This window comes from Macaca fascicularis, chromosome 10 (assembly GCF_037993035.2).
Source record: "Macaca fascicularis isolate 582-1 chromosome 10, T2T-MFA8v1.1".
In the NCBI taxonomy this organism is placed as follows: domain Eukaryota; kingdom Metazoa; phylum Chordata; class Mammalia; order Primates; family Cercopithecidae; genus Macaca; species Macaca fascicularis.
Window position 1 is genome coordinate 86221002 of NC_088384.1, and position 18349 is coordinate 86239350.

Sequence of the window (18349 nt, forward strand, 5' to 3'; positions counted from 1 at the left end):
TCTGAAGGAGGAGAGGGCAGGGCTCTGTATTGGGTGGCAAGAAACCTAGGTCCAGACCCCCTCCTCTCAGGATGCCTGCCTGTCCCCAGGAGTGGGCCATCCTGGGTGAGGAAGCAGCAGACACTGTCCTGACCTAGCTCCAAACGCCTCCTCCAGCGCCTTTAGGGAGGCTGGCCGCTGACCAGGGTGCTGAACCTGTATGGCACCTTCCTCTTCTCAGCCTAGCTGCGGGAACTGGGACGGGGAAAGAAGGGGTCCCTCATATTTTTGTCACTCAGGGACCTCCATGACTGAATTGGGCAGTGCTCACTGGAAATGCCTTGGACTTGGAGCCACAATTTGTGGTCTGTGTGACCTTGGGAAAGTCACTCAACAGCTGTGGACCTGCTTTTTCACCTGTCAATAGGGAAGAGTAGCTGCCGTCCTACTGAACTCAGAAGGCTGAGGTGAGCAGCACATGGGGCCAGGTGACAGAGCCCTGCGCAGAGTCTGAGCCCATTCCTGTGGCCCAGGGAAGCCTCTTAGGAGCTCCCCGTCACATATGGGCTTCTTGAGCCTGTTTCTTCCTCTGTGGAATGAAGGTTGTGCAGGTGGTTTCAGATGCTCCTCCTAACCACGTGCTCTGGGCACTGTGGCTGCAGGTGGAAGTACTCAGGAGCATAAGGCACGCTGTGCAAACAGGACTGACTGAGGAGCCTTAAGACCATCCTGGGGATTATGAAGAACACAAGTCCTGACATGGTTTCCCAGCTTCTGGAATGGGTTTTGCCCAGGGACCCATGCACCTCACCTAAAGAGGATGTGAGGTCTGGGTACAGCAGTTCTACTGAAAAGAGCACTGACATGGGTTCCAATCATGATTCTGCCACCCCAGGGGGTATGTGCAGCATCTCAACTAATGCCACTAGCTGTTGTTTACCTTGGGGTTGTCAGGGGTACTACATGCGATGAGGAGAAGCCTAGCACACTGTGTGCACCAGATAAATGCTTATTTCCTGCACCGGGGGATATTCCAAGGTTCCTCTCTTGTCCTTGAGTCCCACCCTTATCTACCCATATGACTTCAGTAACAATTGCAGCAAGCACCCACCGAGCCCCAACTCTCTGTTAATAAGACACATTATTTGGTTGGATCTTGCAAGAATCCTGCAGATAGGAGTGATGCTCACTTTGCAGATGAGGATGGCCACACACTGACAAAGGGAAGGCTGTGAGTAACCCATGCTTGACAGAGTCTGAGACTCCTGCTTGACCTTGAGCAAATTACTGGACCTTTCCAATCCTTTCTTTTTCTGGTATAGGAAATGGGGATAACACCTCATTATGGTTATGATTTGAAGATATAATGTATGCTATAAAGGTGCTGAATTTTAAAAGATACATGAAACACATTTGAGTGACCCATGGGGGCAAAGGAATGGAGTGGATCCTGGGGGCAAAATCAATGAAAACTTCAAATCAGAGTTCTAATGTGCCATTAACCAAGAGGACTGACTGACTCAATTCTTTGTACTTGATATTCATGTGAAGGAAAAAGACAGTACATGTGAGCTTCTCACACTTTAAGTGTACACAAATCTCATGGAGAACTGTTTGCGTCAGCAGCATCCTCTCACTACCTTGTCCCTCTAAACCCATGGTGACTCTCACAACACTCACCTTAGGTGGCTCATCTGGAGCGCAGCTGTTCAAATGGCCATCCAGTGTCCTCTACTGCACTGCACCGTCAGCCTCATGCTCCTCTAAGCAGGGGCTGGGCCTTCCACTTTGCGCCTCCCACAGGCACTGCCACTTGTGCGGTGTTCAAATCTCCTGTTATTGTTGCTGGGTCTGTCCTCAGTCAGCTAGGCCCTGCCACCCCTCCCTGCCTACCATCCTACCTGCCATACTTGCCTTTTGACCCACCCTCCAGGACAGATTCAGGACCAAGCATGGCTGCAGTGACTTGGTGCATGTGTCCTCGGGTTAATGCAGTGACGCATTAGTCCTGGGGCTCAGCTGCAGTAAACAGAAATTTACCTTTTGTAACCAAAAAGATTATGGTCCAGAGAGCAACAGGATCACATCTTCATTGCTACAATCTGGGAATTAGGAACTCCAGAGCCACACGGCAGCTGCCTATATCTGTGCCTCGTGGTATCCCAAGGGCAATAAAGGGCTGGGGACTTGGATGTCTGTCTTTGAGTATCTCCTTTGGTACAAAAAGTCAATAGTGGTTTATACACATACAAGTTTTATGACAGAAACAGCTGGGGATACACATGTGGGGAATCTTCCCTTGCCCTGGTGGAGCCTTATTGGAAATGTACAGAAGTAGACAAATTTAGGTGACAAAGAATACAAACTTCTCCACAGATTCTAATTTTCTCCTGTGAAGAGAGCAATGGATCATTAACAGAATGTTATTAACGACAGTAGAAAGGGAGGCCATAGGAGAAACAAGGTTCCAAAGAGTGAGGCTGTGTGGAACTTGCTACCTATTTTCTAACTACATGTCAACAACTAATGACCATCCAGCACAGGCACACCACCTCCACTGTGAGCACAATACATTCTCGGAGCTTCGGTCTCGAGAGACGCATGACTTCACAATGAAGGCTGACAGGCGCTTATGACTTAGGAGACAAATGCAGTAAGAAACACAGCTAACTCTTAAGAATTGGGGAAGAGACAAGCCAAGGAAGAGAAGGTGAGATGTAGGGGATGCTGGTACATCATAGAAATGGTCCGAGATGGTCTATAGCACTTCACCACCAAAAGACAATTTAGAACTAGATCTTTATTCTACTTGTAATTTACTGGATAAACAAATTTCAAACCAAACCAAAGTGATGATGTGAATCTCATTAGACCTGAAAAGGTCATGAGAACTTTCTCTAGAGACAGAACCTGCCCTGTATCACATCCAGCCCAGAACCATCCCCAAAAGTCTAATCAACTCCTCTGCAGCTCACCAGCCATGTTCATCCCAAGGTGGTGATGATCAAAACCATAGACTGCTCCCCAAGGGGGACTGACTCTGGTCTCTGCCTTGCGTGGTGTAGGTCAAAATTCTTTTTTAAAAAATGGAAGAGAAAACCACAATAAGATGCCACTTCACACTAACTAGGATGGCCATAAGCATGAAAAATAACAAGTGTTGGTGAGGATGTGGAGAAACTGGAAGCCTCATAAATTACCAGTGAAAATGTAAAATGGTACAGCTTCCATGGAAAACTGTCTGGCAATTCCTCACAAAGTAGAATATAGAGCTACCATGTGAATCAGCAATTCCACTCCTTGGTATATACCCAAATGAACTGAAAACATCTGAAACTCAAACAACTGAAAACTCAAAAACTGGTACACAAATGTTCTTGGCTGCATTACTCATAATAGCCTTTTTGTAGAAACAACCCAACTGTCCATCAACTGATAAAAGCATAAGCAAAATGTGATATATCCATACCATGGATACATGCTACAGCATAAATGAATCCTGAAAACATCACATGAAATGAAAGAAGCCAGACACAAAAGGCCATAATATTGAGTGATTCCATTTATGAGAACTGTCCAGAAAAAACAAAAAAAGTCTTTAGAGATAGATGTTAGTGGTTGCCTGGGGCTGGGAGCAAGGTAATGGGGAGTCATGCCAATGGGTGTGTGGTTTCTTTCTGAGGTGGTGAAAATGTTCTGGAATTAGAAATGGTGGTGGATGTGCAACACTGTGAACACACTAAATCCACTGAATTGTATACTTTAAACAGGTATGTAAATTATGGGTCTGTAAATTATATCTCAATAAAGCTGTTATTAAAAAAAGGAGGAACAGGTCACTTAGTGATGTTTATTGTTAAGGCTCCAATCTTTTGGGTTCTACAAAATATACACCTGAAACGTTCCAACCTCCTGCTTGATGATTACTCATGACTGGAAGGAGGGAAGTGGCCCAGACCAAAATAAGCACCATCAGCTTGACCAGGAAGTTCCTAAAGGCTCTATTCACTTCCTCCCATAGAACACCAAAGAAAATGACTCTGTTTCTCAGTGTCCTTGATGCAAGGAAACTCACAGAAAATGGCTGATTCTGCAGATGAATCACAATTTTCTGTTTTCAGAAAACAGAATTTTGTATATGACTATCTTTTCGACCTTTGCTACTAGAAAATCTAAGTGGCAAATTTATTGTTTAAATTTTATCTTTTCCTCACATCAAGATCCTAAAAGTTATCTACCTTCCCCGCTTCTGTCTGATGGTCTTTATCATCCTTTAAATACTTCCTTTTATAATAAAGGATGTTTTTATGAGCAAACTGCTCTAAGTCCTTTTGGTTGCAAGTATGCTCCAATTCCAAAACAAAAACTAACATTCCTCCCATTTGCCAGCTCTCAAAGGTTATGAGTAATGATTAAATCTGCACCTCTGCCTGATCTCTGGGTCTTTCTTCGAAGCAGAGATGTTCTAAAGGTTTCAAGGTGGTTGGCTTCCCTGTCTCTGGGGTCTTTTACTAAATCACTGCTTGCCATGGGGACTGACAGAAGTACCCAGGTTGTTGCGCAGGACAGCCTCCCCACCCAGGCCCAGCTTCCATCTGAGACTGACCCTGGGCCTAGGCATCGATTTAGTTTTCATCTACCTGTTCTCAGGCTAAGAAGATATGCAATCTGAGGCTACAGAAAACAGCCCAGCAGATACCTCAGAAGAGCTACAGTAGCTTGTTTACCTACAGGTAAATAATAGGTCCTAATTTAGGGGAAGGAATCCAAGGAGCTGAGAAATGAAAGGACCCACATATGGTTGAAATGCTAGCTGCAGAGCGGAAGTGACTACCGCCTTGATCTCGTGCCTCTTAGCCTGGTGCTCTATCGTGCTCTTTCCACTCCAGAACAGGGCTCATCACTGCCCGCGTCTGTCAGGCCTCGGGCTGAAAAGGATCCGGAGAACACCAAAGGTCAGGTGGGCCAGGACACAAGGCACAGGACTCCCTGCTCCTCCCGAAGTTCAACACCATACTCAGATGTAGTCCATGCTCCTGTGCTCGGTCTGGGCCCCATGGGGTCCAAAAACCACAGTTAGGCAAGAACCACACAAGGTTCAAGGGAAGTACGGCCTTGAACCATCATTCTTTTCCCCTGCCCCAGTTTACAGGGGTTACCAAACACAGAATGAGACATTAAAATGCTTTAGAGCAGGAAAGCCACCTTCAATTTCACAGGGTTGGCACAAGGCCCTAAGAGGAGAAGGGACTTGCTTAGGGTCAGTCACTAAGTTACTGGCAAAAATAAGATTAGCCTTCAGGTCTGCTCTGTTTTTTCCTTGGCTTTTTGACTACTGCTGCCCATGCATAGATGGACCTACAAAACTGGCCCAGACAGGAAGAGCTGGAGGATTTTGCCTCATCAGAATGATGTAGTCTTTCCACAATGTTCCTGCCCTTGTGAAAGTCATCCTTGTGGCCTATGGGATTCCAGTCACTCACTTCCACTCATGCAGCCAGATCGGGACCCATCTTAGTGATGTCAGGAGCAATGGCAATTAATGAACGGAAGATGCCTGAGAAGCAAGAATGGGCCCTGGGCAGGAAAAAGAGTCATTCAGCCCTACAGAAACTCAAACTCTAAAGTCTCATAAATGGAAGGAGCTATGCATTAATGTAAAAAGAAAAGTGGGAAGCCGGCAACATGAATTCTGTATTGACATTTGGTTCTTAATAATAACATCCAAAATGCATTCTGTTCTTATAGCACTGCATCTGGTCGAGGATATATGTTGCTGAAGGTTGCCGGAGTCTCCCTTGGGAAGTGGGGAGGAGTTGGTGGTGAAAGGGGAGGAGCTGGTGGTGAAAGAGACACACTGATTTCTCTTTGGGAGCTATCCGCAGCTAGGTGGAGAGCTGCAGCAGGTGTCTTGGCTCTGATAAGGGGTGGGGAGGCTATCCCAGCCGGCCTGCAAACATGTGAGCAGAATCCCTTGCCCCCAGCCCGCAAGAACATGGTTGCTGATGGGGACAGCAGTGGCAGCTCCAGGAGAGTGGAGGGAAGCCTGGGATGTTACATTCTTGAGGCCTTCACAGGTACATGTCATCGTAGCCCGGCGGGGGGAGATGGTCTGGGTTAGGTCTGGAATGGAAAGAGGGGCTGATGAGTTGGAGTGATGGAGAGACCAGGGGGACATGGGCAGACGTGACCCTGCACTGAGGGAACCTGCCCTTCAAAATGATGTGGTGGTGTGAGGAATTTAAAAACATGCACTCAAGAGCCAGACAGCCTGGGTTTGAATCCTGACTCCCCCACTTGGTATAAGCTACCTAATCTTTCAGGGTCTCACTTTCTGTATCTATAAAATGTAGACACCACTATCTACCCAAGACTGCTGAAGAAAGGATCCAATGAGTTTCTGACACATACTTAACTTTCAAGAACTGTTAGTTCCTCCTCCTACTTTGAGTCCTCCCCAGAGGGGAGCTGGGGAAAGAGAGGCACTGAGGGATAGGGAGCTCCTAGAAGGCTCCAGGGAGACATCAGGCAGGGCCCTGGAGGAGGCTCCACTCTCCTGGCAGCAACAGGTGAAGGCAGCGGCAACTGTGTGCCTGGGGCTAGAAACCTTCGTTGCTGCCACACTGAGCCAAGCTGCCATCAGGTCCTACTTCTCAGCATACCTGAGTGACTACCTACCCAGGTGGGCTGGTCCCAATGGGTCCGAAGGGGTCAAAGCGAGCTCCTGGGGGCACAGCGCCTGGAGGAAGCCGGTTCGGGAGGCCTGAGGAAGGGTCAATAAGTGCTCTTGGGAAGCCAGATCTCAGGGGATCCACAATCATGCCACCTCTCCGATGCCTAAGGCAAGAAGAAAAGTTGGGTAAGCAGGTGTGGCAAGGACTGCCCTTGGAGAACAGGTGAGGGAGGTGAGAATGGACCAAGAATGGCTGGGTTGTCTAATGTGGATGGCCCAAGCAGACATGTGGATGGCTGCCTGAGAGCCAGCAAAAAGTGGGCAAGGGCAAGAACACAAAGCCTATACGAAGAGCATACTTCACAGCTGAGTACTTTTGGCTCTGCAGGGGTTGGTTCTTCTGCACAGTGCTTTTGGTTCTGTAGGGCTCCTCAAAATTGAGATCCCTGCCTTATCCTATACCCAAGAGGGCCAACTTGATCAAGACCAAGAGCCAGAACTTGCCAAGGTCAACTTCAATGCACTCACAAGGTTCTGCAGGGTGCTACTCTAGGTTTAAGGACTAATAATAGCATTGAGAAAATTCGTGATGTTGGTTTTTTTTGCTCTTTCCCTTAAGGGCCTCAGGGCAATTTCTGACTGCCTGTAGATTGCCTAAGTCTGGCTCCTGACAGCATCTGTCCCTCATGGAGTTCCATGGACCTGACCTCATGTGCTCAAACTAGGATGAATGAGCTGATGGTTCCCCAAATTTTGAGGTCACTGCTTAGTTATATCCCCACTGTCTAGGAATGAGATGCTGAAGTTGGGGTCACTTTGCGGCAGAGGTTAAGATCTAGTTGGAATCATTCAGGGAAGAGAGTGGAGAGCAGAGGCTATAGTAACTTTGTTGGATGCATGATAAGAACCGTCCAGAGTCTAATGGGGCTCAGAGGCTCCCTTTATCAAGTGGGGTAATCTCTGAATAGCCCTGAGCTGCCCTAAGGCCCACCATCTGCTCTTCACTATACAGTTGATAAACTAGGGTGGGCAGGGGGACCGGGAAATGGCAGAAGAGCTGCCTGCTGGGCTTGCTCACCTCCCTGCCAACACTCAGCGCTCTCCTGCACTGCTCTAGCTGAGGAGGGACAGCGCATGTGGCAGTGCTTTCTCAGCTGCTCAGCAACAACTCCCTCCTCCACCCCAAAGGAAGAGACTGACTGAAAACTCTAAAATTAGAAGATGAACTGGGGCTGAAAAGCCATAAAAGCAAGTTGTGTCGCTGCCACCTCCCCAGCAGTACTTACCCAAAAGGGTCTAAGTCTTCTCCCCCGACAGCAAATGGGCCCAGGGGATCACACCTGAAACAAACAAGAGACAATTACTGCCAAGTCCCAGAGCAGCCAGGCACCTGATACATGTGGGATCACAAACACACTTGCAGGCATGGCAAACCCCTGCATGAGACCATAACACAAGGGATATTTCAGGGTGGTCCTTGGCTCAGATGAACAATAATCCTACAATGACAATTATGTAAGAAGGGCGGAACACAAACCTAAAAACATAGATTAAAATATTAAATATTAATATTTTAAAATAGTAATATTGGTAACCTCCAGATAAATTTTATTCACATCTTTCTCAGTTTCTTCAACTCTGTATAATGAACCAAGAAGTTTTACATCAGAAAAATATTCTTCTTAAACCCAAAACCAAAATCCCAAAGCTAAGATTCAGACAGAAGCTTCCAAAGTAGAGACAGATGTATGGAGTCACATACAGCTAGAACAGTGCTTCTCAACCTTTTTGTCAATATAGCCCCTGTATAAAATTTTAGTACTATAGATGTACTGTGTATCTGTTTATGCATTGTACCTGAAGGAGGGCCACAAACCACTGTAATCTCTAGGACTGCCCCTGACCCCAACAGCCGATTTCTGCCTTCATGGAGAATGCATGAGCTAGAAAGCACATAAATGACTGCATGCTTTCTGGAGAGTAATTCCATATTATCTCTGTAATATATATAGATATAGATAGACATAAAAATACATAGTCCTTCAGAAGTTTTATATGTCTTTTTTTTTTTTTTTAAATGGCAGCACTTTTATTTTTTCTTACACAATGATGTGCTGCTAGGCCTAACGTTCTCACATAACAGTAAAAAAAACAAAATTTGTTGTCATCTCTTAAAGACTCAAGAATTGCATACAAAAAAAAACCTTACATAAATGAAAAGGATGAATAAATTTACAGGTGTAAATGCAAACCGCTTCCAACTCAAGGCAAGTAACAGCCCATGGTGTTCTGGCAGGAAAACATCAGCTAAGAAAGGAAACTGGGTCCTACAGGCAAGACAGAAATGACAACTGGTTCAGGAGCCCTTGCCAGCCTCTAGAGAAATCCCAGAATACTCAGCCCTGATACATTAATACCCTGCACCAGTGGGAGACTGCCAGCCACGCAGACCCACCAAGCCATGGACTTGTCTTCCACAGGCATGTTCTTCATCTCAGTCATGAAGTGCCCAAACCACATGTGCTAAGGGTTGAAATCAGAGACATGAACAGAGTATTAAACAAATACCAAGAGAACAGTTAACTTGAATACAAGGTCAAAATTAGCAACAAGTTCTACAATTCACTGCTGATCAAGCTTCAAGGACAAATTTCTTTCCAAAAGCTTATTCCAGTTTTGTGAGACTGGCATGAGGTATGTACATTTGTCGGGGCAAATTTATACATCTGAATTACCCTATGCAGGAAATGCTACACATCTGCTTGTAGTCCATTTAGAAGCATTTGCGGTGGACATGGAGGGGCCCAACTCATCATACTCCTGTTTGCTAATTCACATCTGCTGGAAGGTGGACAATGAGGCCAGGATGGAGCTACTGATCCACACGGAGTACCTGCGCTCTAGGAGCACAATGATCTTGATCTTCCTTGTGCTGGGCACCAGGGCAGTGATCTCTTTCTGCATCCTGTTGGAGATGCCTGGGTACATGGTGGTGCCACCAGCCAGCACTGTGTTGGCGTACAGGTCCTTGTGGATGTCCACATCACACCTTATGATGGAGCTGAAGGTGATCTCACGGATGCTGCAAAATTCCACGCCCAGAAAGAAGGGCTGGAACAACGCCTCCAAATACTGGAACTGCATGTTGCCAATGGTGATCACCTGGCTGTTAGGTAGTTTGTAGCTTTTCTCCAGGGAGGAGGATGACGTGGCAGTGGGCATCTCCTGCTCAAAGTCCAGGGCGACGTAGCACTGCTTCTCCTTGATGTCATGCACGATCTCCCGCTTGGCCGTGCTAGTGAAGCTGTAGTCACACTCTGTGAGAATCTTCATGAGGTGGTCAGGTTCTGGCCAGCCAGGTCCAGACACAGGATGGCGTGGGGAGGGCACAGCCCTCGTAGACAGGCACTGTGTGTGACTCCATCTCCAGAATCCATGATAATGCCAGTAGTGCGCCCAGAGGCATAGAAATATGGCCTGGACTGCCACGTACATGTCCAGGGTATTGAAGGTCTCAAACATGATCTGAGCCATCTTCTCTCTGTTGGCCTTGGGGTTTAGGGGGCCCTCGGTCAGCAGCACCGGGTGCTCCTCCAGGAACACACGCAGCTTGCTGTAGCCAGTGTGATGCCAGATCTTCTCCATGTCTTCCTGGTTGGTGACGATCCTGTGCTCGATGGGGTACTTCAGCGTCAGGATGCTGTGCTTGCTCTGGGCCTTGTCGCCCAGGTAGAAGTCCTTCTGGCCCATCCCCACCATCATGCCCTGGTGTTGGGGGCACCTGACGGTGGAGGAAAACACGGTTCGAGGGGCGTCATCCCCAGCAAAACCAGCTTTGCACATGCTGGAGCCATTGTCAATGACAAGTATGGCAATCTCTTTTTCCATTGTGATTGGTGGAGGAGCGGGAAGAGCTCCTCCTTCTAGGCGGCAGAGCAGCGGGAAGATGTGGAGCACAGGCTGGCAGTAGTGAGTGAGACCCTCTTATATATCTCTATATTCTTTGATCTGATAATTTTTTGTCGAGGTGTTCATTTTAAATAAAGAATAAAGAATTTAAATTAAAATATATTCACAAAGACATTAATCAAGGAAACTGCAATCAGCTTAAATGGAGGCCAGTTAGGAACATCATGGCAGGTTCCTAAATGTAGCCATAGAAACAATAAAAACCATGTTCTAAGAATGTTTTAAAAACGATGTGGAAAAACGCTCATGCTGTAGTGTTAAGTATCGAGGGGAAATGGGGTTTATCAATAGCCTAGGGAAATTAACTGTGAAAAATGTGTGTATGCAGGGTAGTGGTGGTGGTATGTATAATTACAACTAGAAAGAAGCGTACTGAGAGTGCAAACAGTGACAGTTACTCCTGGGTGGTGAGGTATTTCTTTATACTTTCCTGTTTTTTCTGTAATGGATATGGATATAATACAACAAAAATATTTAGTATTTTGAAAGATGTGCTTTGGAATCTTTGCAGAGCCCTGGCAAGCAATACAAACCTGACAGTTCCGGGGCAGTGGCAGGTTCCTGCCAGACCTTGGGAAAGCCTTATATACAGCAGCTAATCTAAGCTTACAGGTAAGAAGTCATTAATTAGAGAACTGGGAAAAAATCCAAAAGTAGATGCTCCTCCAGTCAGTTCCACCTGATGGGTTGGAATCGCAGAATACTGTGATTTAAATGGACAAGGCCAGGTTTCCTAGGGAAGGAATATTTCCTGACCTAGGTTACTGCTCCCAAGCCACAGTTCATGGAGCTAGCAGTCAAAGTTTCTAGCAGCCTCCAATATCCTGCCCAACTGGAGGCAGACCAGGTGGTGCCAGAGGGCAATGAGCATCTTACCTGACACCATGAAGTGCCCCCCAACAGAGTGGCAAACATAGGGGGCTTCTAGTGGCTGTTAAAATGCTTGAGAATAGAGTCTTGATTGCTCTGAAATATGCAACCATCTCTATTTTTCTCTCTGGACCACGAAATATGGGGAGGAGAGAAGAAACAGAGAACAAGAAAGGTCAGACAGGCAGTTGTAGGTTGGGCACAGTGGCTCATGCCTGTAATCCCAGCACTTTGGGAGGCTGAGGTGGGCAAATCACTTGAGGCCAGGAGTTCGAGACCAGCCTGGCCAGCATGGCAAAACCATGTCTGTAAAGGCCGAGTGCAGTGGTTGACGCCTGTAATCCAAGCATTTTGGGAGGTCGAGGTGGGAGGATTGCGAGTCCAGGAGTTTGAGACTAGCCTGGGCAACACAGTGAGACCCCCATCTCTATTATTAAGGAAAAATAGGTGCTGTATTTCCTAAGTTGTTTTTGCTATTAACATTTTTAATGGCCAATACATACTCAAGAGAAGCAAATTTAAAAAATTTACTTAATTTTCTATTGCAAGCATTGATGATGTTTCTGGGGTATGCATGTGTAACTACAAATAATACTGTACTTAATATCTTTCATGTACATTTTTTTTTCTCTATGTTAGAAAACACAGATATCTTACCTTCTGTCACTCCACTACTATATGATGGGAACAAAGAACTTGTTTCTTTGGTCAACTAATTGAAAGGAGTTGTGCTCAGGAGCCTCAACTGCACCTGACTGAGATGATTAGGTCTTGGTCCTTCAAGTTAATGAGATTTAGATAAGATTTTAGACTGAGTTGATGCAATAATGGGTTAAGACTCTTGGAAACCTCAGGGGAACAAAGATATATTTCACATTTGAGAGGCCAGAGAACAGACTGTGGTAGATGGAATTCAATCCCCTCTCAAGACTCCACAACTCCTAATCCCCAGGACCTATGAATGTGATGAGAAAGCAATCCTGTGATTGTTTTGTTATATGGCACAGTTAACCTCAAAAGGGCACATCATCTCAGTGGGCTAATCTAATAAACAGGAACCCTTAAAAGCACAGAACATGGAATGTGGCAGAAGAATGCCCAAGAAGAGACTCAACACAGCACTGCTGGCTTTGAAGAGGAGGCAGCCACATGAGAAGAAATGCAGAAGGTCTTATGGAACTGAGGGAGAGGGATAGGAACCTTAGTCTTATAACCACAAGGAACTGAATTCTGCCAGTGACCTGAATGAGCCAAGCAAATCCATATTCCTGACCTAGAGAATTATGACATAATAAGTGGGTGCAGTTTAAAGCCACTAAGTTTGTGGCAATTTATGATGCACATATATGCTGCAAACACTTTCCTCACTTTACTGGCCTTACACTTTGAGTTCAGTCAGCTAACAGATGTTACGAAGATACTGTTTTTCTAAGTAATCTAAAAGAATAATGAGACTGACTCCAGCATTGGTAAGGATAGGAAAATGACACTGAAACATAGTGAGAATGTCAATTAACACAACTGTTTAGAAGGGCAACTAAGCAATAAGTATGAAAATCTCTATAAACAGACTTGGTCCTTAATGTAGTAATTCTATAGGAATCTATTCTAAGGAAACATTCAGAGACGTGCTCCAAATGGCATAAAAGTATGTTCATAAAAGTAATGAATCATTAGTTATGGTAGCCCCAAACCAGAAATGACAGGCTAAAAAAAGAACTTGCATCGTCCTTGAGTTTTCTTCCCTTCATTAAGCCAACCCATTGGCAAGTCCTGCCAGGTGTACTTCCAAACAGACCCTAGAGCCACCTGCCTTATATACCACCATCTACCACCGACCACCATTATTTCTTGCCTGGCTGCCTGTGTCAGCTTCTTCTCTGGGTCTGTTTTTACTCTTGTCCCTCTATAATCCATCTCTACAAAGGAGCCAGAGGGTTATTTTGTTTTTTAATGTAAACAATATGAAGTCCCTCCCTTGTAAAACCTGCCCAGTGGCTTCCCATTCTCCTGATCTTGGCCCCATGGGCTACATGCACTGGCCTGTGCTTACCCCATGGTGTCATCTCCTATGTCTCTGCTCCACTGCTGTACTGTGTTCCAACCAGTACTTGGAGCAATCCAAGCCAAGCTCATTTCTTCTGAAACAACTGCCAATATATGTATCAAAAGTGGGAAATACTAAGGGCTGAATCCTGCTCCAATGCTCATGAGATATGTTGCTTTGGGCAAGTCAAGCTCTTGGTGCCTCAGTTTTCTTTTGCACAAAACAGAGATACCAAGAGCATCTACCTCATTCTCTTATGAGGCTTAAAAGAGATTGTTTTACATATACTTTACACTTACTGTAACTGCTCAGCCCACAGTGAAAGCTCAATAAATATTAACCATGTTAACATGTCCACTGTCAGAATATGACTGGGATTCTTCAAGAGAAAAAAAAAATCTGTGGTTAACCGAGTCCCAACCACGTAACTTTTCAAAACATTGATGGCTCCCATCACCCCATGGATCAAATCCAGCTTCTTAGCACATACTGGCCTTGTGATTTGGTCCTCACATTCATCTTTTCTCCCTTCACATGCTGACATGAGTGAAACAAAAACTCCCCCACTTGTACAAGATGATTTCATAGCCCCATTGGTACCCATCGTTCCCTCTGCATAAAAGTCAATTACCGTCAATACCAAAGAACTTTTATTGGTCCTTTAAAACTTAGCTCATCAGGCATCATCTCTATGAAACCTTTCCTTCTACCCTTCAGATTAATCACTCTTCAATGAGGTTCAGCAGATCTCAGACATACTTCTAAAATTGTTTTAAAAAGATTTATGATCTGGAATGAAAAGGACAATTAGCCCCAATCAACTATGAGCTCCTTGAAGGCTGGGTCCACACCTCATGACATATTCCCAGTAAGTGGCACATGATGGACTCAAGTTCAAATTCTGGCCTCACCATTTCACAGCTGTGTGACCCAGGGCAAGTTATAACATCTCCAAGCCCTAGCTTTCTCTTGTGTAAAATACAGACAATAGTATCTACTTCACAGGGTTGTTACATATATATTAAATGAGAATGCTTACAAAAGTGTAGTGCCTGTATATTTAGAGTCCAATAAGTAGAATTCAATAATTTACTATTATAACACAACTCTTCCTTCTTACTGTTGTGAGGAAGTTACTCACTGTACATGAACTTCAGCTTCCTTACCTGCAAAATGGGGAGAGCCCTTACCAATCTCATGGAATTGTTGAGGGGATTAAATAAGAGCACAGGGATTAAATGCCCAGCATTTGTCTGGAATCATTGGCACTTAATAAATAAATAGTGGCTATATAAATGTTATTGAACTTTGCTATCCACAGGAAAAAACCAAAGGGATATTATGTGACTCCAAGGGGAAAAGAATGAAAACAAATTTTAAGAATAGAGAATAGTTTCACAAGTAATGAAAAATGAAAATTAAATTATTAAAGTAACATACGTAGAGGACAATCTTCTCAAAATATGGTGCTGGACCAACTGGATAGCAATGTGGAAAAATATAAATCTCACACCACACATAAAAAATATTTTAAATGGATTATAGATCAAATATAAAAGGTAAACCATTAAAGCTTCTAGGAGAAAATATATAAGGATTTCTCCATGACCTTGGCATAGGGCAAAGACTTCTTAAACAAAAATCAAAAGAGTATGAAACAAAGGGAAAGAACTGATAAGCTAGATTACATAAAAATTAAGAATGTTTTAACAATAAAAAAAAAAACCCCATTAACAGGGTAAAAAGGCAAGCTACAGAGGGGAGGAAGATTTTGTAATGCATTTATTTAATGAAGGACTTAACTTCAGAATATATAAACAATGCCAACAAGTCATAAAAAGACAAGCCAATAGAAAAACGAACAAGAGATTTGATTACCTCTTCACAAAAGATGAAATCCAAATGGCTAGTAAACCTCAAGAAAAAAAAAATTTTAAATGTGGCTCATGGACATTGCTGTGTTGACATTTGCACTGATGGTGCAAAAGCAATAGTGGGTGGAACTGCTGATGCCATAGTATGACTCAAAGCAGTAGCACTAACCTGGCAGTCACTGCATCCTCCCTTACCACTCACTCACCCACATCCAGCTTCACTTTAGAATGTACTTGATGAAGAGGTATAGATTGTCAAGTTTTGTAAAATTTCAATATTTGAATATGTCTTTTTAATATTCTGTGTGAAGTGGGAAACGGGCATAAAGCACTTCTTTTTTTTGTTTTTTTGAGACAGGGTTTTGCTCTGTCGCCCAGGCTGGAGTGCGGGGGTATGATCATGGCTCACCACAGCCTCCACCTCCTGGGCTCAAGCAATCCTCCCATCTCGGCCTCTCAAGTAGCTGGGACTCCAGGGCCACGCCACCACACCCAGCTAATTTTCAGAGACAGAGTTCACCATGTTGCCCAGGCTGGTCTCAAACTTCTAGGCTCAAGCAATTCACTTGCCTCAGCCTCCTGAAGTGCTGGGATTACAGGTGTGGCCGCCACACTTGGCCTTGCATAAAGCACTTCTGCTGCACACAGAGGCACAATGGTTGTCTTGATGAAAAGTACTTGTGCAGCTGTTCAAGTCGCTGGCTGAAGCAGTCATTTTTTCACAGAAAACTTTTTTTTTTTTTTACTTGAAAGAATGACAAACCATGTTTATTCGGACTTGGCTACATAGCAGACATCTTCTCCAAAAGGATGTGAGCCCATTACTTCAAGGAAAATAATGAATGGTATTTACTGCCAATGAGAAAATTCAAGTTTTCAAGCAAAAATCAGCGATGATATTATATAATAAAATGTGTCAACTTTAAGAGCAGATCTGCATATCTCAGTGAACCAATATTTTCCAAATGACCAAAATACACGATCTTCCATGACAGTATTATACACAGGTAAAAGGTCCATTCAAAGGGCATGATAGACCAGTGGATTTTAATGTAACAGATATATAAAAAAGTTCACTGATATGGATTCAGATTCCACATTACAACTAACCCTTACAAAAACTACTACTTGTCAAGTTGGTTCAACAGTAAAGAAGAGGTTGGGCGCAGTGGCTCACACCTGTAATCCCAGCACTTTGGGAGGCCGAGGTGGGCGGATCGTGAGGTCAGGAGATCGAGACCATCCTGGCTAACACAGTGAAACCCCATCTCTACTAAAAATACAAAAAAAAAAAAAAATCAGCTGGGCATGGTGGCAGGCACCTGTAGTCCCAGCTACTCGGGAAGCTGAGGCAGGAGAATGGTGTGAACTTCGGAGGCGGAGCTTGCAGTGAGCCAAGATCGCGCCACTGCACTCCAGCCTGGGCGACAGAGCGAGACTCCGCCTCAAAACAAACAAACAAAACAGTAAAGAAGAATATCTATAATCATTTGAAAAGGTTATTAAACTAGTCCTTTTTTCCAACAACTAATATGTGAAAGGCTTCAATGAAAACAACATATCCCCTACAGACTGAATGCAGAAGCAGAAATGAGAATCTAGTTGTCTTTCATTAAGCCAGACATTAAAGAGATTTGCAAAAATGTAAAAGAACGTTACTCTTCTAAATTTTGTTTTGAAAAGATATTTTCAGAGAAATTTGTTATTTATATTAACACTTATGGGCTTATTTTTAAATGAATGAATAAATGTGCATTTTGAAAATATCATTTTTAACTTCTAATGCAGTAGATACTGATACATATAACCCATATAAGAGCTCTCTGGGGTCCTCAATAATTTTTAGAGTGCTAGAGGGTTCCTCAGAACATAAAGTTTGAGGTTCTCCAGTGTAAGTAATATAACTCAAGGAAGTAAAAGAAAAAAAACCCTAATACACAGGGATGTTCATAGCTGTACTATTTACAATGAAAAATTAGAAATGCTTGAAATACCCCATAGAAGTGATATAAACCATAGCATACTAGTAAAATGAAATATCAGATGCTAAAAGAGTTATGTTTAGCACTTTAGTAAATGGATTATGAAATTTAAAAAGAAAATGCAGAATGCAAACTATTTGGAACATTTAAAAATATGTAAAGATACAGACTGGTTGGGATTAAAAATGAATTCAGAATGACATAAAAAAGAGCTTTATATCTAAAGATTTATTTTTAGAGAAGCTGGTTAAGCATAGAAAAACTGTTTTTTTCAAAACATGGAGCAAGATTTGGGGCATCCAGTCTCCTGACTATCAGAGGACAGATGAAGCAAAAGGAAACAGGTTAGATTTATAATGACAATAAAAAGTTAGGCTGGATAAAAAAATATTTTCCTTATAGATGGGTTGTTTTCAGTAATTCTTTCCTAGACATCTCAGGAGTAGGAAAGACCTGCCCACCTCCAATTTTCCACTACAATGGAATGTCTTCTCTAGCTACACTCCTAGCCTAGATACACCCAGTATCACAGCAGACCCAGAATCCTTTACAAGCTGCAGCCATACATCACTACACACCTAGGGAAACAAGTCTCTATGCTCTAGGGCAGACAATCCCAACTTTAGTTTGTATTTGGAAATTTCCAGGTGTGAGATAGGCAAAACAAGAGTGTTTAAGGCGAGGGGTGAGACACAGGACGGTGTCCTATGGGAAGAAGCAGAGGCTGCTATTTCTGCTCAGAGCACCAGCCAAGGGTGTTCAGTGATGGCTGCTCAGTGATGGGATAATTAACACCCTGCAGCAGACAGAGAGGCCAGCTGCGGTGCTGCTTTTTGCCTCCTTCCTGCCTGTGGCTTCACCCCAAAACTAGGCATTTCAGGGGGAAAGGAAAAGGTGGAAGTTTGAGTGCCTGGTTGCTGAGCAACGTGGTGGTGATGCGAGCTGTAGTAAAGGA

At 44.0% G+C, this 18349-nt stretch overlaps 1 protein-coding gene and 1 pseudogene across 2 annotated transcripts in view; both read right to left on the reverse strand.

Annotated features, from left to right (window-relative positions):
- Positions 1-3523: 3523 nt before the first annotated feature.
- The window catches only part of PSMF1 (proteasome inhibitor subunit 1), a 42411-nt gene continuing 27585 nt past the window's right edge, over positions 3524-18349 (reverse strand). Inside the window, exons 5-7 of one of the 2 annotated variants that reach the window (XM_015457875.4) lie at positions 7939-7992; positions 6658-6816; positions 3524-4907 (exon numbers count right to left, since the gene is read on the reverse strand). In XM_015457875.4, coding sequence (XP_015313361.1) covers positions 4880-4907; positions 6658-6816; positions 7939-7992 — 241 coding nt within the window. In that variant the 3' untranslated portion in view covers positions 3524-4879. Of the gene's footprint in view, positions 6103-6657; positions 6817-7938; positions 7993-18349 lie in introns of both variants that reach the window. The other variant, XM_015457873.4, reaches the window with a different exon arrangement.
- On the reverse strand, positions 9296-10674 carry LOC135965620 (actin, cytoplasmic 2-like; annotated as a pseudogene).